Source organism: Caretta caretta, chromosome 5, assembly GCF_965140235.1.
Source record: "Caretta caretta isolate rCarCar2 chromosome 5, rCarCar1.hap1, whole genome shotgun sequence".
NCBI classification, from domain to species: Eukaryota; Metazoa; Chordata; order Testudines; family Cheloniidae; genus Caretta; species Caretta caretta.
The window spans coordinates 103,016,618-103,042,007 of record NC_134210.1 but is presented as its reverse complement, the minus strand read 5'-3'; the positions used below and the strand labels follow the sequence as shown (position 1 = coordinate 103,042,007).

Here is a 25,390-nt window from a genome sequence, read left to right as displayed (position 1 = left end):
TGCAATAGTATTTTACTGAGATACTGTATTGCCTACAGATGTGCAATGGTTACATAGGATATCTAAATAGGGCAATTAAGGGGGAAGTTGTAATGGGTGTTGCACAAGGAGAGATGCTGGTTATAGCTGAATTATGTAGTTGTTTAAGATATTTCCCTTTGTAATATTCTAAGAATATTATTTCACTCTGTACTGTGCAGTACTCCTGTGACCTTTTCAGTGTTTGGTAATTTAATTTTCTGGCATTTACATTTTCTAATGTGGCTACACTAAACTGTGCAGGAAAGATAAAGGGAAAGATTCTGTGATCCATACCACGGGAGTACATCTGGCATAACTCCAGAGAAGCCAGTAGAGTTACTTTGGATTTAAGATCATGTAAGGGAGAAAATTTGGCCTAAAGATATCAAATGTGACACCTTATTACAATCCAAGCAATATAATTTGTTCTTTTTCATCCCATGCAGTGACAGTGTACCATGCTTAAAACAATGAGATTATAGCTGTCATGCTGTACTGTGCCTTCCTGTTAACACTGCCTGCAAACTGGAAAAATGTATAAAAGAGGGGCTCCATCCTTGGCAGCACTGATTCATCAGTTAGTAGCCTCTTTCCAGCTTCAGTATATAGTAACCCCGTGTGTCCAGCTCTTTAGCTGGTTTTCAGACCAGTGTGCCAGCTTTTCTCCTGTTCCATGACTCCACACCTTGGATATGCAATTGCTGACAGCTGAATCCTGCCCCACACAGTCACGTTGCCTGCAGGAGGGAGAAAAGATTGAAACAGCCTTTGCCCAAGGAAACAAACACTTTGGTGCATGGAGAGGTGGGGGAGTATAGCTAATAGTCCTTGGTGGTGTACGAATGAGCCATGAAATGAATGCATAATCTCAGTCTTCCAACTTCGTTATAGTAAATCCATTAGGCAAAAACAGGGGAAACAAGACTAGGAATGGGTACCTGGCAATAATACTAGATTTGTCTAAACATAAAATGTTATTCTTAGGGTGACCATATTTCCCAAAGGAAATTGCCTGAGCACTCCTCCCTCTCCCCCTGTCCCCGGCCCGAGCTGCTCGCCGAAGCCCAGCCCCCACCTCCCCACACAGGACTAGCATCACTGCTCACCAAAACACTGACTGGCCCCTGTGCGAGGCTGGCAAGAGCAAAAAAAAAGTCAGGACAGCAGGGACAGGGCTTAAAAAAGGGACTGTCCCGGCCAAAACCAAACATATGGTCACCCTAATTATTCTAAGCAGCTCATGTAAGGCCACGGGGGGGCCATTCTAAGCTGCATTATTGGGCTGAACTTTTTTTTTTTATGTAGAGCACTTGAATAAACAGGAAGAAAGGGTTACGATGCATGAATTTAAAATGATTAAACTGCAGAGGCTAGTGATGCCATCATCAGAAATAAAAAATGAGTCCTCGTGGAATCCAAGTGTGTTTGCCGTGCGGTACCAGTAAAAAAGAGCCCTTCTGGGAGCTGCATGGTGACTAATCTTATGAGAGAATCAAGAAGAAGAGATTTGTGTAGAATTAATTATTCTTAAGGCTGCCATTTAGCTGCTTCCACTACTAACAGTGAGGGTACAGATCTACTAAAAAAACTGGGTAGTCTTGAGAGGATTGATTTGTGTGTACGTGCCCATGCGTGCTATACAGCTAATGTAATTGAGAAAGGTGTTTCACATGAGTTGGGAGCAGTTGCCACTTCAGCAGAGATGAAGTATAAATGGTGACAGCGGCATAACACTTGCACCTGTTTGTAGTGTAGTGTTTACCTAATATTTATTTATACCATATTGTAAACCGAGCAACAAATAGACAAACTGCACCTGTTTGCATTTTCAGTTATTTACATTAATATGTCTTAGCAAACAATTTACCATGAAAATATTGCAGTTATCTCATCTGCTCCACTGAGTGTTAATATCCAGTGCTGTTTTGTCGGGCTTATGTAAAATGGTGACGGAAAACAGATGTCTGAGAGACTTTGCAGCACAGAGTGGCACTGGGTAAAGGCTTGAGAGTATGTCATTTCCTCCCTTAGGAGGGGCAAGTTGTTGGCTTCTCTTGAGGAAGCTGTTGTATGACTGTGGCTCAGAAAAACACAACTGGATGCTGAGGATGTGGTAAACTGTTTCTCCCAGGCCAGATCATTGTCCCTGCTCCAGGTACACAAAAGAACCATGAAGCCACTAAGTGTCCTCCTGAGGATTCCCCCAGTGTACATGGAAATTTGTATGTGCTCTATAGCCAGCCTAGTGGCTCCTACACGCTTCTCTATACTCAGTGAACACTGTGCAGTGATTGAAAAGGGGATGTGAGCTGGGGCTGAAGTAGTCCCAGGATTAGGGTACTGCAAAGGTGGCATGGAAGCACGTTTGCTTCTCCCCCGGCCTGATCACTCACTGAGCCCAGGTTAGCTAGAGCAGAGTATCTGGCCTTCGCTATGTTACTTCCTGTTCCTGACTTAGATAATTGAGAAGGCTGTGGTGAGAAAATTCTGAATATCTAAATGCCTCTGATCCTCTTGAATTTTATCAGTCCGAGTACAAACTTGGACTGCATTGGTAGATGACCATCTGGTAGTTAGATGAAAATCAGGAGCCCATGATAATATTGTTAGATTGATCAATTGCCTTAGGTACTGTAGATCCATTACTTTCATTGTGAGCTCTTTGGGGGAGGGACCATCTTTTTGTTCTATGCTTACACAGCCCCTACCACAATGGGGTCCTGGTCCATGACTGAGGCTGTTAGGTGCTACTGCAATACACATAGTGAATGATAATTATGAGCCATTAACCAGCCTGTGAACCCTACTGTGAATAGAGAAGACTGCCCTCCAATGACTACATTTTTCTCTCTCAGAATGATGCTCATGGATAGTTTTGAGCCATTGGCCTTTCACCTCCATAGTTCTTTTCCCCTATTGTTTACAAAATAATCACAGCTACCTGCATTCTTGAAAAGAGGATTCCATCAAAAATAGCTGAAATGTGAATGTTAGCATTTAAGATTGGTTCCTTTGCTGATTTAAAAAAAAATAGTAATAAGCGACTAAAATATGAGCGGATATCGAAGGTTTTATCAGAGCCGAATTAGAAATTGTGTGAAAGTGTTAAATGTAAAAGCTGCATTTGAGTTCAATTTTTTATGAACTATTGTTACAAGTAGCACCTAAAATTTCTATAAAAGAAAGATTAGAGTTTTCAGTTTGTTTATTTTGTGCACTTGATAGCAATTTTGTGTAATGAGTTTCAGTGCTTTCTCTGTATAGTCAGCTTTCCTTTTTTGTTTGTTTGTCTTTCGTAGGGCTACCAAGGAGGGAAAAATTTTATATATTAACAGGAAGTGTGATTGGAAAAAATCCCAAATGGCAAAGGGATCCATGATCAGGGGTAGCATTGGAAATGACCATTAATTCAGTTTTCAAAATTGAAAAGATTTCAAGTTGGCATTGTATATATGTTGTGAGTTTTTAAAATTAGTTTGTGCTATAACTAATTTATAGCTGATCCTGCATACTCTTACTCAGTTGAATAATCTTTGTGTGCATAAGAGTACTCACAAAAGTAAGAACTACATGTGTGAGTAATGGTTTGAAGAATTAGATCCTTTGTTTAAAAAAGTTAAACTTAAATTCTGTTCTAAAACTTGTGTGTGCCCATTTTCAGATAAGAAGACATGGTTTTCTCTCTGACAATTGCACTTATGGACACAATTCCTAAGAGGAATCTCAAAAATTTCTGGCTACCAAATCAATAAGTAAAATTGTCTACTCAATATTTATATTTTATATTATAGTTATATTAATTGCTAAGGCTGCTGTCACTTTTCCATTTTGACAAAGCCCTGTGGCAGGCTTAGCAAACAGACTACTTTTTAGAATATATGAAATATTTTATACTGCTTGTCATGTCTTTGTGAGATGCATTGTACTTTGGAGAAATTTGTGTTCTTAAAATCAAATTACAAAGTTCTATAATAAGCAAGAAGAGAACCACTGTTACATAGGGGAAGCTACAGTATTTTGTTTAATATACCAGTATGAGCTGAGAGAGAGGGAATATATTCTTAATTATCAGGTATCAGAGTATAATAGATGTAGTGGGGTTTTTCTGGAGAAAGCCAGGTGGAGGATGAGATGGTATAACTGGTCCTCAATAATTATCATAGGTCAGAAGTTTATTGTACAACACCTGGTCCTGATCATGCTTCCGTTTAATTCAGTGGGAGTTTGCCATGGCTTCAATGGAAGCAGGTTAGGGCTCCTGAAGAGAAGAGGGATGTACCTGAGAGATTTGTTGTTACCTTTATGTATTTGAGATTAGTCAAGAAACTCTTCACTGATGAAAGAAAGGGCCACCTGTTTGACTAGTACTTGAATGTGTCATGAATGCTGCATAAAAAAGATGAAGGGAAAAAAATTACCAAAACACTAACATACCCTCAGTTGGTGGCAGATTGATGCAACACCTTTGAAATCATTGGAATTACATCAGAGAGTAATGTAACTGTTGTATTTTGTTTTGTGGAATGTGTGTGTACAGTCTTATCTTTTCATCAATGTCTTCTTGCCCTGCTCTCATATTGTTCTGAAATCTAGGTCACTGGCTGCATACTGTTGCTATTATAACAATACACACACATACCCACTGTTCATTCTCTGAAAAATCAAAGGGAGAGGAGGGGGGAAAGAGATGGAATGTTCTGTTTTCTTTGTAAACTTTTTCTTTATTATGAAACACTGAAACTTCCCAAGTATTTTGTTTCTTTAGTTTAAATACGTTGATGTACACAATAAAAGCGTGTCTATTTCGGTTATGGGCAAGGTTGGTTATTGCAGGAATTTGTGATATGCTTCGTAGGAGACTATCACACTGTCAATGCGTGTATAGATATAGTCTCATTTTGCATCATATTTCTTGCCCAATGTCACTAGTTCCAGTAAAGCTCTAGCCTGTTTGGGTACCTTGTTGTATGCTCATGACAAACTTGCGCTGCTCTCACTCGGCACTTGCCATGTACATGAAATCAAAAATATTTTCAATATGGGTGTGTATATTTAAATAAGCAGTCCCTAGTTAAAAAGGTTTCACAGCCAACCTATTTTAGCAAGAGATCAGTATGAACAACTAGAGATCCATTTTGGGAGTCTGGGGGCAGGGTGCTTGAAACGAGGGACAAGAAATAGGTCCCAGACTCACTTTTCTTAAAAAATAGGAGCTCCCCTGTCTCTACCTGATCAGTGGATCCACATTAGTTGTTCATAGAAATATCTTTGGATTGCAAAACGTTTCAAGTATGTTTGACTGGTGTATTAGAGATTATAAATTAGAAGTTCTTGTTATAGATCATGTCTCTATGTCTTGGCTACACCAATCTGGACTAAGCTGATTTTGCTTCTCATAGGGTTTGTTGTTGCCAGTAGTCAAGTTAGGCCATATCTGCATTTTTAGTCAATGATAGTTACGTTGTCATAAAGCCACTGCAATTAGTATATTGCTCATGCACATGCATATTTGGTTTCTTGCACTGGTGCTGCCACTAACCATATTGCTTCCAGTCAGTGTGCCCCTTGCGATCATCCTGGGTACTGTCTTTTGGGAGATATTAGCAATGCATGGTGGGGTAAAAACAAATCGTGCAGGGTGACTGGGAGCAAGGGATCAGGTTCTCCTCATGTGCCATCCATTTCCTGCAATTTTCATACCTTGTTTAAAATCCCAGAAACCTCCACAGCATTTTACTGTCCGCTATTTCTGACCGAAGCACAGAGCTCACACAGCTCTGCGCTGTTGTCATGAGCCTTTCAAGCAGAGGATGCGCAATCCTGCAATATGAGCAGACCCACAAGAAGAACCCCAGTAATAGGGGAGATGACTATTTCTTTGAGGACGGTTTGTTGAAGGACATCGCAAAACTGATTCAAGGTGGTTGCTGGCATTCCCGGAACAGCTGCAGACAGTGGAGCACTTCTTTTGGGCCTGAGAAACGAGCACTGGCTGGTGGGATCATGTTGTAATGCAGGTTTGGGATGGCAAGCAGAGGCTGCAGAACTTCTGGATGTGAAAGACCACATTTCTGGATCAGTGTGCTGAGCTCGCTACACCCTCCAGCGCTGGGAGACCAAAATGTGAGTTGCATTGATTGTGGAGAAGCAAATGACAATTGCCGTGTGGAACCTTGCAGTGCCAGATTTGCTACCGGAGTGTGGGCAATCACTTTGGAGTTAGAAAATCCACAGTGGGAGCCGTTGTCATGCAAACGTACAGGGCCATTAATTGTCTCTTGCTACGCAGGGCTGTAACTCTCAGCAATGTGCAGGACATAGTGGATGGTTTTGCAGTAATGGGTGACCCACACATCCCTATTTTGCCACTAGCCCACCTTGCCTCAGAGTACATCAACAAAACGGGCTGCTTTCCTATGGTTACGCAAGCATTGGTGGATCACCAGGGATGCTTCACTGACATCTGTGTGGGCTGGTCTGGGAAGATGCGGGATGCTCACATCTTTAAGAATATGGGACTGTTCAGAAAACTGCAGACAGTGACGTTCTTTCCCACCTGGCAGATTACCATTGGCAATGTTGAAATGCCAGTAGAGATCCTTGGGGACTCCTTGATAGCACCGAGGGAAGATTCAGCTACCAGCTCAGCAGGTGCTAGAGGACAGTTGAATGTGTTTTTGGTAAATTGAAGAGCCACTGGTGGTGGTAACTCACAAGATTGGATCTCAGTGAGAAAAATATCCCAATGATTATAGCTTCTTGTTGTGTCCTGAGTGATATTGGTGAGGCAAAGGGGAGGGGGGAGTTACTGCGGGGGTGAAGGGCAGAGGTGGGGAGCTGCTGAGTTTGAACAGCCAGACGCAAAGGCTATTAGAAGAACTCAGTGCAGAGCTATGCTGCTGAGGGAGACCTTGAAAGAGCACTTTAACAGTCAGCCACAGTAATGGGGTTTGGTGAACCATGCTTTACCTGGCCCTAAAGTTTTTTTGGGGGGCTATTAGGAAGGAGTTCTCTAGTGCTTGGTGAATATTTATCAATATAAATGTCTTTTAATGCACCTCTGAATTATGTGGGGCTTGCTGTATATTTTTAATATGTACACTGTGTTTTTCACTGAACTTATGAGTTCTGTGGCCCAGTACAATAACAAGCTGTACGTGCTTTGAGTAGCTCTAGGCATTCTGGAGTACGTGTTGTGAAGCAAAGAAGATGAATTAATTTCCAAAAAATAGAAATTCCTTGTGTACCAAAACCGTGCAAAACATGTGCATGCAATTCCAAAACAAACACAATAAAGCTTTTAAAAATAAATTAATGGAACAGAACTTAACAAGGGGAAAGAATATTCATATCCATTCCAGGCCATTTTGGCTACACATAAAGTAACTGTGGCTCTCACAGGTCAGTGTAAGGGAAGCTGGGGTTGTCCTTACCATTCCCGTGGTGCAGTTATAGTGGTAGGGATGTGGCCCCTGTTGCCATGTGGAATGTTGGGAAGTGTAGGGAAGTGCTGTAATGCAGTTCTCCATTGATTGCAAAGGATGATGAGGCCATGACTGTTGAACCTGTAGGGCAACAAAAGAGTATGTATTTGCTTCCAGAGAAGCCCCATTATGTCCTGGTGCATCTTCGTCTACTTTTCCTGCTGGGACTCCTGGGCCTGTCTCCTCTCCACTCTGTCCTTCTCCATGGTGTCTGCCATGTTCACCCTCAAGGCCCTTTGCTCATGGTTTGATGCAGCACTGGCTTGCAGGTTCTCACTGAACCTGTCATCCTGAGTCCTTTTCTTTTTCCTCCTCGTGAGGGTCAAGCATTCTACAGGCCTGGAGGGGGCATTAAATATCTGGCTGCTAGATGCTGGGACTAGATGACAGGGGATGGATCACTCAATAAAGTGCCCTGTTTTGTTGACTCCCTCTGAAGCACCTGGCACTGAGCACTGTCCGAAGACAGGATACTGGGCTAGGTGGACCATTGGTCTGACCCCGTATGGTTGTTCTAATATTCTTATGACGGCCCAAGAGATACGTGGATAACCAGAGGACTGCCATCTAAGAAGTACATCACAGGTAATAGCAGGGACAGTTTTCTCACACTGCCCTGCCAATGTCTCGATTGATCTGGGGGATCATGGCACCTCTACACCAATTCAAACCTCCGTCTGTCTGTATCAACAAGGGAATCAATTAGTCCCAATGTAGGTGCCAGATTTTAAAGGGAAAAACACCTGGCTGGCAGAAACTGAACTGAGACCACTGAAGTTATTTCACCTAGGTCATAGAACAGCTATCAGATGCTAATAACTTTTGGTTGCTACTGACGTAGGATGGAACTCACCTGCTATGACAGTAAAATTTTAATTGTAAAGTCATAAAGAACTTACCATTTTGAAAGTTAGAGTAGTCACATAGTTCCATTTTTTTAACCTCAAATTTTATTTTTGCACCTGGAATTTAACACTAGTTGGAACTCTTGTCAATGGCTTATGTCATGAGATGAAAAGGCAGAATCACCAATCAAACTGCACTAAATACTTTGGAGTTAAGGATTTTACATCCCAAATTGTGTCCCACTTTTCCCCTAGATAAAATTTCTGGAGATGAGAGAGATGAAAGTTACAATAGATTCATAAACATAAGCCTACTATATGAATACATCTGAAATATTTATAGCTCCTACTTCCAGTAAAAAACAGGGCCAAAAGAGGGCAAAATATAATCACCGAATTAGGCCTGGTCTACCCTACAAAATTAGGTCAACATAAGTCATCTTACATTGACCTAGTTGTGCATGTGTCTACGCTCAAATTTGTCTCTGGCCAATGTAAGCGTCCGACTACAGAGCACAGTTCCTGTTGAGGTCAGTTGCAGTCATGAACTCTATAAATCTGGCCTCAAATGTCTCGGGCACCAAAAAAATATGGAACACACAATTAGTGACCGCCTGTGAAGTTTGGTTCAAGTGAATTGCCCAGCATCACATAGGAACTCTGTGGCAGAGGCAGGGTTAGGATCCAGTTCTCCAGGGCAGCATTCAGCTGCCTTAACCATGAGATAATCCTTTTTCTTCCTGCAATCCTCTGCTTCATTCACTATGCAACTTCGAACTTCTGCAACAAATGAGGCAGGGGTCTTATAGGCAACAGTCCTCCTTACTACACAATCCTGGTTCCTTCCCAGAGTAGATCCATCCTTGTGTACTGAATGAGGCAGGGGGCCAGTAGAAAAAATAGTCTTTAATTATATGATCACATATTATGTCATCATGCATATACCCAAGGGGGGCTGAACTAAAGATTGCACATTTGTGGGAATTGTGGCATTTCCTAATTTTTGAGTGTTTGACTTTGCAACCTTAATCTTTTAATATAGTTTTAAATGCAATTTCCTAATTTAAAACACACACACACACCTGAAATTGTCACATGGAATCATATTGACCCTTAACTAGGCTCAGCAGGGTTCAAATCTTTAGATCCACAGAACAAACCTCTAATACTTGAGCTGGTTGTGTAACTGGGGAGCATTAGGAGTCTATTCTCTTGTATGCGGACCAGCTGCTAGAAGGGGATGAGAGAGTTTGCCAGTGTATTAGCTGAAGCCCAGTATACCTGTACAGGTATAGCTGTATCAGTGAACCTTCCGATTGGAGATGCAGCTTAAATTGGCAACAGCACCGGGTTTGAGACTTAGAACTCCTGGGTTCAATTGCAGGTCCTGGAAGAGAGTTTTCTCTATTGGTTATAGACCGTTCTGCTGCTGTTCCCCCAGCCTGCCTTTGTCCCCCTCTGTTCCTGCCCCCCTCCCTTGGTGCTTCCCCCCACTCTCTGGCTCCTGCATCGAGCCCTCACTCCTCAGTATACCACTCAGGTGGCTTTCTCCTTCTCCACTCCACATGGGCATTACCTTGGGGCTCTAACAGCACAGGAGCTCCTAGTTCCGATATCTTAAGCCACCGCTGTTCCTGGCAGCTGGGAGGAGCAATTGTGGGAAAATTCTTCCCAGCCCCCTGTAGCTGGAGTATGCTCGATATGGATCAAATCTTTAGCGACTCTAGCTGCCTCTCAAACAAGTAAGTCTCTACTGATCATGTGTGACCTATGATTTTTTTTCCCAGATGCTCGTAATTTGGCCAAATGTGGGTGAATTTTCAAAGGGCTAGCAAAAGACACATCCCTGTCATTAGGGTGACTCCCCAGCCAATTTTCAAATTCCTCCTCTAGAGAATGGATGTGCTAAAGTTTTTCAGCAAAATGGTTCTGAGAATTTTTTTACTTGGGCAAATCAGTGAATTTTCCCTAATTTCATCGTGAGAAATGGCTGAACCGTTTCAACTGAAATTTTCCAAAAATTTAAATCTGAGGGCAGACACCCAGCACTGAAAATTTCAACCTGGATTGTTAAAGTTTAGCAAAGTGAAAAGCAATGGAAAACAGAGTCATATAAAGAAAAGGAGGACTTGTGGCACCTTAGAGACTAACAAATTTATTTTGAGCATAAGCTTTTGTGAGCTACAGCTCACTTCATCGGATGCATTGAATGGAAAATACAGTGGGGAGATTTATATACACAGAGAACATGAAACAATGGGTGTTACCATACACACTGTAACGAGAGTGATCAGGTGAGGTGAGCTATTACCAGCAGAAGAGCAGGGGGTAGGGGGAAGTCTTTTGTAATGATAATCAAGGTGGGCCATTTCCGCAGTTGACAAGAAAGTCTGAGGAATAGCACGGGGGCGGGAATAAACATGGGGAAATAGTTTTACTTTGTGTAATGACCCATCCATTCCCGGTCTTTATTCAAGCCTAAGTTAATTGTATCCAGTTTGCAAATTAATTCCAATTCAGCAGTCTCTTGTTGGAGTCTGTTTTTGAAGTTTTTTTGTTGAAGAATTGCAACTTTTAGGTGTGTAATCGAGTGACCAAAGGGAGTGAAGTGTTCTCCAACTGGTTTTTGAATGTTATAATTCTTGACGTCTGATTTGTGTCGATTTATTCTTTTACGTAGAGACTGTCCAGTTTGGCCATTGTACATGGCAGAGGGGCATTGCTGGCACATGATGGCATATATCACATTGGTAGATGTGCAGGTGAATGAGCCTCTGATAGTGTGGCTGATGTGATTAGGCCCTATGATGGTGTCTCCTGAATAGATACGTGGACACAGCTGGCAATGGGCTTTGTTGCAAGGATAGTTTCCTGGGTTAATGGTTCTGTTGTGTGGTGCGTGGTTGCTGGTGAGTATTTGCTTCAGGTTGGGGGGCTGTCTGTAAGCAAGGACTGCCCTGTCTCCCAAGATCTGTGAGAGTGATGGGTCGTCCTTCAGGATAGGTTGTAGATCCTTGATGATGCGTTGAAGAAGTTTTAGTTGGGGGCTGAAGGTGATGGCTAGTGGCGTTCTGTTATTTTCTTTGTTGAGCCTGTCCTGTAGTAGGTAACTTCTGGGTACTCTTCTGGCTCTGTCAATCTGGTTCTTCACTTCAGCAGGTGGGTATCGTAGTTATAAGAATGCTTGATAGAGATCTTGTAGGTGTTTGTCTCTGTCTGAGGGGTTGGAACAAATGCGGTTGTATCGTAGAGCTTGGGTGTAGACAATGGATCATGTGGTGTGGTCTGGATGAAAGCTGGAGGCATGTAGGTAGGAATAGTGGTCAGTAGGTTTCCGGTATAGGTTGGTGTTTATGACAGGTTTCAGAGGAACAGCCGTGTTAGTCTGTATTCGCAAAAAGAAAAGGAGTACTTGTGGCACCTTAGAGACTAACCAATTTATTTGAGCATGAGCTTTCGTGAGCTACAGCTCACTTCATCAGATGTTTACCGTGGAAACTGCAGCAGACTTTATATACACACAGAGAATATGAAACAATACCTCCTCCCACCCCACTGTCCTGCTGGTAATAGCTTATCTAAAGTGATCAACAGGTGGGCCATTTCCAGCACAAATCCAGGTTTTCTCACCCTCCACCCCCCACACAAATTCACTCTCCTGCTGGTGCTAGCCCATCCAAAGTGACAACTCTTTACATAATCAAGTAGGGCTATTTCCTGCATAGATCAAGGTTTTCTCACATCCCCCCCACCCCCATACACACACAAACTCACTCTCCTGCTGGTAATAGCTCATCTAAACTGACCACTCTCCAAGTTTAAATCCAAGTTAAACCAGAACATCTGGGGGGGGGGGTAGGAAAAAACAAGAAGAAACAGGCTACCTTGCATAATGACTTAGCCACTCCCAGTCTCTATTTAAGCCTAAATTAATAGTATCCAATTTGCAAATGAATTCCAATTCAGCAGTTAAATGGATACTCTCATAAAGAACCAACCTTCCACACAAACTTCCTCGTGGCTGGATTTTACTAAAACTAGACAAGCCATTTACAACGCACACTTTGCTTCTCTACAAAAGAAAAAAGACACTAAACTTTCTAAACTACTACATGCTACAAGGGGCCACAGCAATGGTTCCCTCACCCCACCTAGCAATATTGTTAACCTATCCAACTATACTCTCAGCCCAGCAGAAGCAGCTGTTCTATCTCGGGGCCTCTCCTTCTGCCCCTCCACCCCCACGAACATGATACAGTTCTGTGGTGACCTAGAATCCTATTTTCGACGTCTCCGTCTCAAGGAATATTTCCAAAATACCTCTGAACAACATACTAATCCACAGAGGTCTCCCTGCCAACACTACAGAAAGAGGGATTCTAGATGGACTCCTCCTGAAGGTCGAAACAGCAGACTGGACTTCTACATAGAGTGCTTCCGCCGACGTGCACGGGCTGAAATTGTGGAAAAGCAGCATCACTTGCCCCATAACCTCAGCCATGCGGAACGCAATGCCATCCACAGCCTCAGAAACAACTCTGACATCATAATCAAAAAGGCTGACAAAGGAGGTGCTGTTGTCATCATGAATAGGTCGGAATATGAACAAGAGGCTGCTCGGCAGCTCTCCAACACGAGTTTCTACAAGCCATTACCCTCTGATCCCACTGAGAGTTACCAAAAGCAACTACAGCATTTGCTCAAGAAACTTCCTGAAAAAGCACAAGATCAAATCCGCACAGACACACCCCTGGAACCCCGACCTGGGATATTCTATCTACTACCCAAGATCCATAAACCTGGAAATCCTGGGCGCCCCATCGTCTCAGGCATTGGCACCCTGACAGCAGGATTGTCTGGCTATGTAGACTCCCTCCTCAGGCCCTACGCTACCAGCACTCCCAGCTACCTTCGAGACACCACTGACTTCCTGAGGAAACTTCAATCCATCGGTGATCTTCCTGATAACACCATCCTGGCTACTATGGATGTAGAAGCCCTCTACACCAACATTCCACACAAAGATGGACTACAAGCTGTCAAGAACACTATCCCCGATAATGTCACGGCTAACCTGGTGGCTGAACTTTGTGACTTTGTCCTTACCCATAACTATTTCACATTTGGGGACAATGTATACCTTCAGATCAGCGGCACTGCTATGGATACCCGCATTAAGGATCTACAACCTGCTATGGATACCCGCATTAAGGATCTACAACCTATCCTAAAGGATGACCCAACACTCTCACAAGTCTTGGGAGACAGGCCAGTCCTTGCCTACAGACAGCCCCGCAACCTGAAGCAAATACTCACCAACAACCACATACCACACAACAGAACCACTAACCCAGGAACTTATCCTTGCAACAAAGCCCGTTGCCAATTGTGCCCACATATCTATTCAGGGGACACCATCACAGGGCCTAATAACATCAGCCACACTATCAGAGGCTCGTTCACCTGCACATCCACCAATGTGATATATGCCATCATGTGCCAGCAATGCCCCTCTGCCATGTACATTGGTCAAACTGGACAGTCTCTACGTAAAAGAATAAATGGACACAAATCAGATGTCAAGAATTCTAACATTCATAAACCAGTCGGAGAACACTTCAATCTCTCTGGTCACGCAATCACAGACATGAAGGTCGCTATCTTAAAACAAAAAAACTTCAAATCCAGACTCCAGCGAGAAACTGCTGAATTGGAATTCATTTGCAAATTGGATACTATTAATTTAGGCTTAAATAGAGACTGGGAGTGGCTAAGTCATTATGCAAGGTAGCCTGTTTCTTCTTGTTTTTTCCTACCCCCCCCCCAGATGTTCTGGTTTAACTTGGATTTAAACTTGGAGAGTGGTCAGTTTAGATGAGCTATTACCAGCAGGAGAGTGAGTTTGTGTGTGTATGGGGGTGGGGGGGATGTGAGAAAACCTTGATCTATGCAGGAAATAGCCCTACTTGATTATGTAAAGAGTTGTCACTTTGGATGGGCTAGCACCAGCAGGAGAGTGAATTTGTGTGGGGGGTGGAGGGTGAGAAAACCTGGATTTGTGCTGGAAATGGCCCACCTGTTGATCACTTTAGATAAGCTATTACCAGCAGGACAGTGGGGTGGGAGGAGGTATTGTTTCATATTCTCTGTGTGTATATAAAGTCTGCTGCAGTTTCCACGGTAAACATCTGATGAAGTGAGCTGTAGCTCACGAAAGCTCATGCTCAAATAAATTGGTTAGTCTCTAAGGTGCCACAAGTACTCCTTTTCTTGTTGGTGTTTATGTGACCATCGCTTATTAGCACCGTAGTGTCCAGGAAGTGGATCTCTTGTGTGGACTGGTCCAGGCTGAGGTTGATGGTGGGATGGAAATTGTTGAAATCATGGTGGAATTCCTCAAGGGCTTCTTTTCCATGGGTCCAGATGATGAAGATGTCATCAGTGTAGCGCAAGTAGAGTAGGGGCATTAGGGGACGAGAGCTGAGGAAGCGTTGTTCTATGTCATCCATAAAAATGTTGGCATACTGTGGGGCCATGCGAGTACCCATGGCAGTGCTGCTGATTTGAAGGTATACGTTGTCCCCAATGTGAAATAGTTGTGGGTAAGGACAAAGTTACCAAGTTCAGCCACCAGGTTTGCCGTGACATTATCGGGGATAGTGTTCCTGACAGCTTGTAGTCCATCTTCATGTGGAATGTTGGTGTAGAGGGATTCTACATCCATAGTGGCTAGGATGGTGTTTTCAGGAAGATAAGCTTACCACAGGTTGTGTTCTCAAATTTGTCTGGCTAAGCAGGATTAGTCCTGGACAGGATTTGGGTGAGAGTCCTCCAAATAAATGCAGGGTCTTGCAGGAAGTGAAGATGATGATTCATTAGATGGCACTCTTCCAGCTGAGTGCATATTGGCTTTAGGGGACACCATGCTGTTACAGATGTGCTGTGTTTTGGGCAAGATATGAACCAATTCCTGAGTATTTGAGGCTGTGATGGAGAAGCAGGGGAATCAGGCAGCAGCATTCACAATAATAGGTCTGTGTATTTCAGTTTTGGTGGGGGGTGGGATTGGACAAATGTTAGTTTGGGTTATTACATTCTACCTACCAGCCCAATTCACTCTGTAGTTTTGATTGGATATGGTATTTGTTTTCACTTCCTGCCCTAAACTGTTGTGCAGTTTGCTCTGTTAAACATCTGCTGTGTTCCATCCCAGAGTCAGGAGTGAAAGGGATTCATATGTAGTATATAGTTCATAAAGAGCTTTGGCATCCTTCAGAGTGAAAAGAACCATGTAAAGGAAAGATGATACTTATTACATTTTTTATAACTACCTTAGCAAGAACATTATCTTACCTGGAAGAAATTGTGTGCTACTTTGACTTCCATGTGAAAAAAAAAAACACTTTAATGATTTCTTTTGGTTACAAATATGATTAAATAAATTACCCCTTCACTCATTAATTAAGGAGCTTTAATTAAACTAATTTTCTTGGATATCAGCAATAATGTGTTCTTTGTGTTGGGTTTGAAAAAAAAATACATGATGCTGAAGAATTGTACCTTGCCTTCTTAGAACATTCTAGTCACATTTTAAATAATCTTGCTATTGAACTGTTGACAAAATGGACAAGACTGGTAAAATAGCTTAATGGCCTCTATGAACACTGTTCCAAAAGTTTACAAGCAAATACAAAATTGAAGAGGAGCAAGACATGTACCCAGGGCAATACCATATGTGCCCATAATCATATATCAGAAACCAGACTCAGAAAACTACGTCTGTCTGTAGGATCAAGTTCAATAAAAGGCTGTTTTCATGGGGGCAAACTCAGTAGGGTTTGCCAAGTGAGTTCTAACATGAATATCTGTTTTAACTCCTGGGGATACACGCTGCCTTTCCCTGTCTTCTGTTCCTGGTTCCTGTTAATTATAGCTCAGGGTCAAACAACTCATTGCTAGTGGCTTACTCCAGCCACTGAACAGTCTTTTCTCTGACAATGAATTGTGGAAATAAGTTTGAAGATCTCTTCCACTAGCACCTGAACTAAACTTAAACATCGGGAGGTTTGTCTCTTCTAATCAGCTTTTTTCTTGGGAATCCACGTGGCTTCATGTAGAAGATTTTTCCCCCAACTTCCTCCTTTTTTCTGTGGTCTACATTATAATGCAGGATGCACAGACTCAAATCATGGTCCCCCCCATACACAAAGCAGGAAATGGGTTTTCAAGGATTGGGGTGAAGGTGTCTTTCAATCCAGGGACAGGATATACAGCCTCTATGCCATCTCTGGTGCAGCCTCAAGGCTTTGCTGGCAGCTGCAGCCCCACTGTGCTGTCTGTAACTGTATTTTTGGCCAATGGATTTGTATGGTTGCTTCTCCTGGCTTGCCCCTGTCCCATTCTGAATCTCCACCCACTGTGCTGTTGCAATAGGTGCCCCCACAGAGCCGTGCTCCATGGTACAGCATCCCCTTGCACAACCTTTCCCCATTCAGACTGGTTCACCGAGATAATGTTATCAGTATGTATAACACAGTATGTATTTGTATCCTATAGGCAAATTCTAAACATTGTCTAAACAGATTTTGGCGCTACAAGAAGACTTGTTCTCTGAGTGCCAAGGTACATTACAGATAAATATGACATACATTTCTAATCAGAGTGACTTTAGAGAGATTATTCCTTCCCCAAGCATCTTGCCACCCAGTACCTAAATTCTGAGTCAATTTCTCTTGTTCAGATGAAAGAAATGTCGATCAAAAAGTTAAGAAAAGTTTGCCCTGAGGTTCTCAGCCTGCATAGGATTCTGCACATGGTACCTAGGGATTGTGCATGCTCTATAAAAGGTATTCCTTGTTTTGTTTTTGTTTAGAAACATCATGCCTCAGACTTTCCTCCGTGTCTGAGAACATTCGTTCCCTGAGAATAGTCATGCATTTATGAGTGTGTAGATCGGTTAGGAATAGCCTTTTCTAGAACTGTTTTGAAGAATCTTAAAGATCTCTACTGTGTGTTCTTCTGTAGTGGATATTAACTTCCCTCTTTCTCTGTGTGCGCGTGTGTTGTATTCTTCTAGATATTGATTCTAATTATTTCTTAAAAGATGATGTAACTTGTACTGCTACTTGCTGATTCTGCACACTTCTATAAGTTTGCTCTCATCAGAGTATTTAGAAACTCTCTTTGTAGTAAGGCATGAGTCTGTACCATTTTTTAAGGTTTAATTACAGTGCAGGCTTTTCAAAGGCTGATAAAGTTACTAGATACTGAACGATTCAGAGGGTTTCACATTACCCAGAGACTTCTGGTAGAACTATGCATAACCAAAGAAGCTAACATGCTTGTTTTTTTTTCCCCTCTTTTACTCTTTCCAGATACTAGTGAGAAGTAACAACCTCTCTGATAAGATCATGGTTTTATCAGGTAAAATTGAGGAAATCTCTTTACCAGAGAACGTCGATGTGGTTATTTCTGAACCTATGGGTTACATGCTGTTCAATGAGAGGATGCTGGAAAGTTACCTCCATTCCAAAAAATGGTTGAAGTCAAACGGTGAGTATGCCAGCCCAGTGATGGATTGGGGGAAATGAGAGTTTTCAGAGAAAGGAGACAAGAAGGACCTCCAAATGGTGGCTCTGGACAGCACTGGTTGGTGTCGTGTTTCATCACCTCCTGTAGGCTCTAAGGAAATGAGACTTAAGTTTTCTCCCTTCATTTGAGCATGTTGGAAGCACCACTGTTACTATTTCATATTGTGATTTGCCAGTGAGACCAGCTATTTCAGCACTTAACCTGTATGTGCTGGATGTGTTGCCCTTGGCTGCCTCTTGTATCATTGAATTTAATGTGCCACCATATGCATTATGGGTTGCCTCTCAGTTCAAAGTTTATAATGCAAAACATGGTGGCAAGCTAAACTAAAATGCAAGGCAAGAGAGGGAAGAGAAAGACCTAGAGTTGGACAAAGAATGGGAAACGTCATGAAAAATGTCTTTTTTTTTCTTTGAAAAAAAATGTGAAATTTGAAATGTTTTCACCAGCTCTAATCAGACCCCACCCAAATTCCTAATTCCAAGGCCTCTTGGTACCCCCACTCTTTTCCAGTGATGTGTCCAATCCAGCCAGAAACAACTGCGATCCAGAGGTCAGTTCAATGGGATCTGTGTTTCAATCTGTTACTGGTTGGAGAAGTTTTGAAGGAGGCTTCTAAGTCCAGGGGCCTCCTGAGAAATTTCCCTGAAGGGAAGTCTGAACCTGCAGTTGCTATAAGTTATATTTCACTAGGTGAATTCCTGAAAACAAACTAAAAGATCACTAACATGGGTTTTGTTAAAAAGAAAGACTTTCTCTCGTGACACCAGTGTGAAAAACAGGATGTTTTTAGCATATTAAACTAGTTAGGGGAATGTGGGCTAATAGGCTGAGCACAGGATTAGGAACTGGGAACTACTGAGTGTTAATCCTGGTTCTGGCACTGACTTGGTCTGTGGCCTTACAAACGTCACTTAGGCTGATGTTTTCAAAAGTGTCCATTAACTTTAATGCCTCTGATTTTGGGTACCTATCTACAAACTCTTAGGGCATGTATAGACTGCAATGTAAGCTCAGGGTTAGTGGATTTGACCCCACAGACCTTAGGCTTGCAAGCCCAAGGCTTGAGTGTCCACACTCATTGGTGACCCTAGGTTTACAGTTTCTGGACCCAGGCTCCAAACCATGTCCCGGGGTTCCTAGCACCCTCCCCAGCACTCTAGCCCTCAGTTGATGGTACAGTGTGGGAAAACTTGACTATCCACCCTACACATTACAGGAAGTTGTTGCAACCTGCTAAGTTCCCAACATAATCCGCTGTGCTATCTTTTGGATTTGCACACTCCCAGCAACTGGAGCCAGCAACATGGAGGAGTCACATTTGAAGTACTCCTCTTGTTTGTGCTTTCACTCATGTTTCAGCAAACAGAGCATCCATGAGATGCTGATGGACATTCCGACATCGTTTTCTGACCTACAGAAGGCACCTGACAGGAGGAGGAGGAGGATATGCACATGGAAACATGGAAGACTCAAACTGGCTGATGCTGCTTGCGACTCTCAGTATAGCCGCTGATACCCCATACATAGACAGGTACTTCTGGAGCAGGGCCACAAGCACAGATTGGTTGGACCACATTGTGGTGAAGACCTCAGGTGACCAACGGTGTGCCCAAAACTTTCGCATGAAGAAAGCTACATTTCTGGAGCTTTGTGAGCAGCTTGCCCTGGCCCTCCAGTGTTAGGAAACACAAATGAGGATGTCCACATTGGTCTAGAACAGGGGTGGCCAACCTGTGGCTCCGGAGCCACATGCGGCTCTTCAGAAGTTAATATGCGGCTCCTTGTATCATCATCGACTCCGGGGCTGGAGCTACAGGTGCCAACTTTCCAATGTGCCGGGGTGGGGCTTATTGCTCAACCCCTGGCTCTGCCACAGGCCCTGCCCCCACTCTGCCCCTTCCCGCCCCCTCTCCAAGCCTGTCGTGCCCTCACTCCTCCCTCTCCCCCCCCCCGAGCCTCTTGCATGCCACGAAACAGCGGATCAGGAGGTGTGGGGAGAGAGGGGGAGGCACTGATTGGCAGGGCCGCCAATGGACGGAAGGTGCTGGGAGCGTGAGGAGATGGAAAAGAGCTGATGGTGGGCTGCTGACATATTACTGTGGGTCTTCGGCAATGTACACTGGTAAATTCTGGCTCCTTCTCAGGCTCGGGTTGGCCACCCCTGGTCTAGAAGCAGGTTGTTATAGCCGTCTGTAAGCTGATTCACCGTACTGCTACAGGTCTCTTGCTAACCAATTTGGCATTGGAAAGTCAACTGTAGGTAAGATGGTGGCGGAAGTTTCTGAGGCAATCAGGCATGTGATTTACCCAAAAGTGGTGGGCATAAAACAATATTCCTGAAGTAATTGCTGGCTTTCCAGAATGGGATTTTCAGACTGGAGTAGGGCCATTGATGGGACTCATGCACACAGTTTGCCCTCCTCAAGAAGCACATGTATGTAAACCACAAAGTGTACCACTCCATTGTCATGCAGGCCTCTGTGGACCACAGAGGCCAACTTATGGACACCAACATGGGCTGCACTGGAAACGTTCATCGCGCTAGGTTTTTCTGACAAGTGGGAGTCTACATTCATGCATAGACTGGGACACTCTTGCTACCAAACGGCATTGTCATAAATAGAGTTACTGTCCCCACTGTTATTCTGGGGGACCCTCTGCACCCCTTTTTGCATTGGCTTATGAAACCATATTTTGATCTCAGAGGCCCTGGCAAAAGAAGGTTTATTTATGCTCTAAGCAGCTGCAGACTGGTGATTGAATGTGTGTTTGGCAATTGAAATGCTGCTGGTGCTGTTTGCAGACCTGTGTGGATTCCAGTGTCATCAGTCCTGTCTGCATCACTGTGGCTTGCAGTGCTTTTCACAGCCTTTTTGAAGCCAAAGGTGAGCCATTTGCCTCTGAATGGAGCTATGACAGTAATGGATCGGAAAGCGCACCTATCCCATCTAGGGCAGGATGTGCCCAGGGAACACAAATCAGGGATGCTCTATGCTCCCACATTATGGATTTCCATGGGAGAGTAGTGTATTTTTATAAATGTGCTCGTACAATAGTTACAGTAAATGAGGTACAGCCACATCATGTAACAAAATGGGACTGTGGGAGCAGGGATTGATTGCCATGGATTGTACTTGTGAATGACATTTCATAAGCAGTTATGTGGCAAGAACTGTAGATATACAGTATGGCTTGATGTAGATAAATGTTTTGAGAAATAGCATTTGGGTATAACTTACCAGTTGTCCTTTATCATGTGTTTATCTTTATTATGTGAAATACACCTTATATGATGTGATGCAATAATGGTAATGAAATGTCTTAATAAAAGAAAAGCCTTTACTTTTGAACATGAATGAGAGAAAAAAAAAAACAGTGCCAGGCAGGCCAGCTGTCATTCACACACCAAAACACCAGTAATAAACCAACACCAAAACCATTAATAAAACACAGTGCATAAAGCACACATTAAACAGTAAAACATTGCTAACAAATAACCCCACCCCCCGGCACCCTGTTCTCTTTTCCCTTCCTTCCACATTTAGCACGCGCTTGGTGCTGCTGCAGAGGGTGGAGGCGTTTCCAGGTGTGGGCGTCTGCACAAGTGTGGAAGCCTGCAGGGGGTAGGGACCCTGCCTGGGGATGTAGGACTGCATGTAGTAGATTTGCTCTGTTCAGCTTCTTTTAAGTCCCAGTTACATGGAACCCTGCATCCAACGATGGAATTGTTCAACGTGTTCCTGGTCTACAGCATGGGGTTCCAAGGAGGGGACCCAGGACATGGTGTGGGTGCAGCAGGAGCCTGTACTCTGGCAGCCCCAAGCATAAGCAACCTCTCAAACAGGTCTTTCTGCTGGCCTCTGTCATCGCCCTCAGCCCATGTTCCTGCTACAGAAACTGTGTTGCAAGCCTCTCCTTGCGCGCTGAAATACTGTCCTTTGGCTCGGCAGCCTGCCTGTGCCTTTCTGCTTACTCTGGAACTGCACCCGCTTGTTGGCAGTGTCCAGAATGTCCATTTTAAGTTCATCACGGAAACACTTCTATTTGGACTGGGCTGTTACAGTTCTACATCCCAAGGATCTGCTGCAGTGGGCCCATATTGCTGAGGTGGAAGGACCAGCAGAGGTTGAAGGGCCAAAAAGCAGACCTCAAACAGTGCGCTATTGTTTCAGTGCTTCACAACAGGTTCAGTAGGCAAAAGCGCCTTGTGGAATCTCCAAGGCCAAAAAATGATACTTTGAAAAAGTATCCCAGAAGCTCAGTGGACACAATTCAGTTAATCACAGTGAAAAGACTGCGCAAACAATGGTGAGTTACTATTTATAATTGTTTTCTGTTTAAAAATGGCAGACCTGTTTGGCCCTTGGGATGGGGTGGAGAAGTATGCCATAATGCCACAGAGATTTTTCAGACTTATGGCGACGGAGCTGCACATCTATGAGTGAAGTGGGCTGGCGACTTACAGAAGAGGGCCGGGACAATATGCTCTTCACTGAAATTTGACTACCTGTCTAGAGTTTCTCTTATAGGAAAAGTTTGCGGCTGTCAGTGCCCAGGACTAGATCAGAATTTCTGAGTGAATTAACAGGAAACTGCATTCGCATCCAAACGAATTACTGCCTCCCCATGACTGCTGATGCAAGCTGCTCTGAGCACATCTACCCTCAACTACATGCAAATGCACAGGAACTCTCTCAGAACTAAACAGCCAACCCCCTCCCCTCAGCACACTTCTGGACCGCATAAAAACCCTGGCCACCCAACCGTTTCTCTTTTACAGGGGGCTCTTAACGCTGTGCAATGCCATGATTTGTACGGCATGGCATTCTGAAAGAGAAAGGCAATATAAAGTCCCTTACTTGTAACACCCTAGCACATCTCTGTAAGAATGCACAAGTTTCCAATAAAAAGTTAATTTCAAATGCTTGTTTCGCTATTGGTTGCACTTCTCAGCCTCCCTTTTGAATTCCACCTGGTGGTTTGGGGGGGCGAGGGGGAGATGCCAATGTACTGCCATGCAGTCCGCCATTAGCAGATATGTGCTGCTGCCCGTGCCTTGTAATAAATTTTTCATTGGGTCATAAACCAGAAATCCTTCCAACCCCTATATTAATAACAACAAACATGGTGCTAGAAACTTACCAGGTTGAGGGGTTCCTTCTGCCCCTTGTGTTTCTGCTGCTAGCTCCGCAGCTGGGTCTTTCTCTATGGGGACATCAGAAAGCTCCTCTGAGTAGGGACCCAAATGTGCTGCCGCTATGCAGGCAGCAAAGCCTCCTTGGGGACCAGTTTGAGCACAAGAGTCACTTTGTCAGCCTCAACTGGCACTTGCTGGCTCCCCTCCAGTCCTAGAGTGGATTTAGGGATGAGAAGGTCACTGACCTGGCTGACCAGGCTGCTGTGAAGCGCTGGTGGCTCAGTGCTCAGCACAGTATCCAGCACCCGGTCACACTCTTTCAAAAAGGGGTAGGATGACGGCGAATTCCCATCGTTCTTGTGCTGCTTAATCTGCTCCCTGCACTGGTCCAGTGAATCCCCAATGCTGCAAACTTCTTTCATATTTCTTGGTATGTGTTGTCATTCCTGGAACTCTTGCTAAAGTCACTGTTTGCTTGCCTCGCACCAGAGATTAACCAAAATCTGGCTGCGCTTCCTTGACCAGCTAGCAACATGATTGGCAAAAGACTTCTTCATGTCGGTGGCCATCACAAATGACGGAGAAGATTCACTATGCTTGCAGCTCAGCAGACAGAATAAAATGGAAGTATTAAATGTGGAGCCGCTGTACTTGAACCAAGGGGTGGCTTCCCTTTCCTGTGTGTTGATTAAGAAGACCATCCTACGGGACTGTGAGAGAAGTTTTCAGACTCACAGGACCAGAGTCTGGGGGGCCGGGCCTGATCTGCATCGATACTGCAATAGATGGAGTTTGGACCAAGTCAGACCCTCCACACTGCAGGGTTCTGAGCCCTGGGCCCAGTCCTGAGTCAGATAGAATTGTGTACAGCTGGAAGGGGCTTTCATTGGAATGTAGACATATGGTAGAGCAGTGGTTCCCAAACTTCTCGGCATCACGCCCCCCTTTTAATTTCAGAGAAACCCTCATGCCCCCCACCTCTCCTTTACCATCATCCAACCCCCTCTGATCCTTGTCCCCTAACCACCCCCCCCCAGGACCCCACTCCCTATTCAACTCCCCCTGCTCCCTGTCTCCTGACCGCTCCCCCGGGACCTCCTGCCCCTTATCCAACTCCCCCTCCCCCTGCTCCCCACCTCCTCACCAGGCTGCTCAGAGCGGCAGGACTGGCTTGTTGGAAATCCTGGGAGGTGGGCGGGTGCAAGCTGTGCTGCCCGCACAGCAGCGTCACTGTGGGGGAGGGTGGACAAGACGGGAGAGGCCGGGGTCTAGCCTCCCCAGCCAGGAGCTCAAGGGCCGAGCAGCCTCGCACCGCCCTTGGAATTTCTTCACGCCCCCCCCCCCCCCCCCCCGAGTTTGGGAACCAATGCGGTAGAGCCTGATATTTTAGAAGTGTTGATGACTGGCAGGTACTATTATCTTCAGTCAGAGTTGTGGGTGCTTAGCACTTCTGAAAATTGGGCCCTTTGAAATGGAAGTTGGTCACTTAAAAACTAAAGGAATCAAAAATTAATGGACACTTGAGCACGTAGACCTTAATTTATCTGTATCTGTTTCCCCATCTGTAGAATGTAAATGAGACTTATTTATATCTACCTCACACATGAATGGTAGCTAGAATTAGCTATTATTTGCTGTGTTGTTGTAGCTGTGTGTATTAAAGAGACCAGATGGGTGAAATAATATCTTTTATTGATGAGACAAGCTTTCAAGCTGCATCGATCTCCGATTTGAAGAGTTCTGTGCAACTCTAAAACTTGTCTCTTTCACCAACAGAAGTTGGTCCAATAAAAGATATTACCTCACCCATCTTGTTTCTCCAGAATTAATCATTGTTTATAGAGCACATTGAAAATGTAAAATGCTGTGTAAGTGCCAAGTGTGTAGTAGCAGAAGCTGAAGCAGCATGGTCTCATAAGCAATTTTAAAAACCTTTAATCCCCATCCCAGGTTTTACTCTGCAGAAGTATTAGTATTCTCTAAGCAGCAGGTCTTAAAAGAAACGTGTATTTACTGAGTGGATGTGTGATTCTTTTTGAAATTCCTGTGGTCTCTTGCTACATGTTGTTGTATTTGCAAAAAGAAAGCCATTTGTTCTTTCATTTGTGCACCACATTTTGCACCAGTTAAAACAGATGTTTGAAGAAACATGTTCCAGTCCAAAAACGACTGCTCTGTGGCCCCTGCTCCCCATTGATGCACAAACAACAGTGTGCAAAATATTTCTTTAATACTATTTTTGAAGTCTTATCAAGCAGTCTAATCCACTGTCCTCTGAAATCAGTAGAATTCCCATTGACTTCAGTGGC

General features: G+C 43.9%; 1 protein-coding gene across 3 annotated transcripts in view; it reads left to right on the top strand.

The window, feature by feature from the left end:
- Positions 1-25,390, top strand: part of LOC125636961 (histone-arginine methyltransferase CARM1) — a 144,679-nt gene that overhangs the window by 92,793 nt on the left and 26,496 nt on the right. For all 3 annotated transcript variants that reach the window (XM_048850897.2, XM_048850898.2, XM_048850896.2), the window contains one exon: positions 17,725-17,902. In XM_048850897.2, the coding sequence (XP_048706854.1) occupies positions 17,725-17,902 (178 nt within the window). The remainder of the gene's footprint in view (positions 1-17,724; positions 17,903-25,390) is intronic.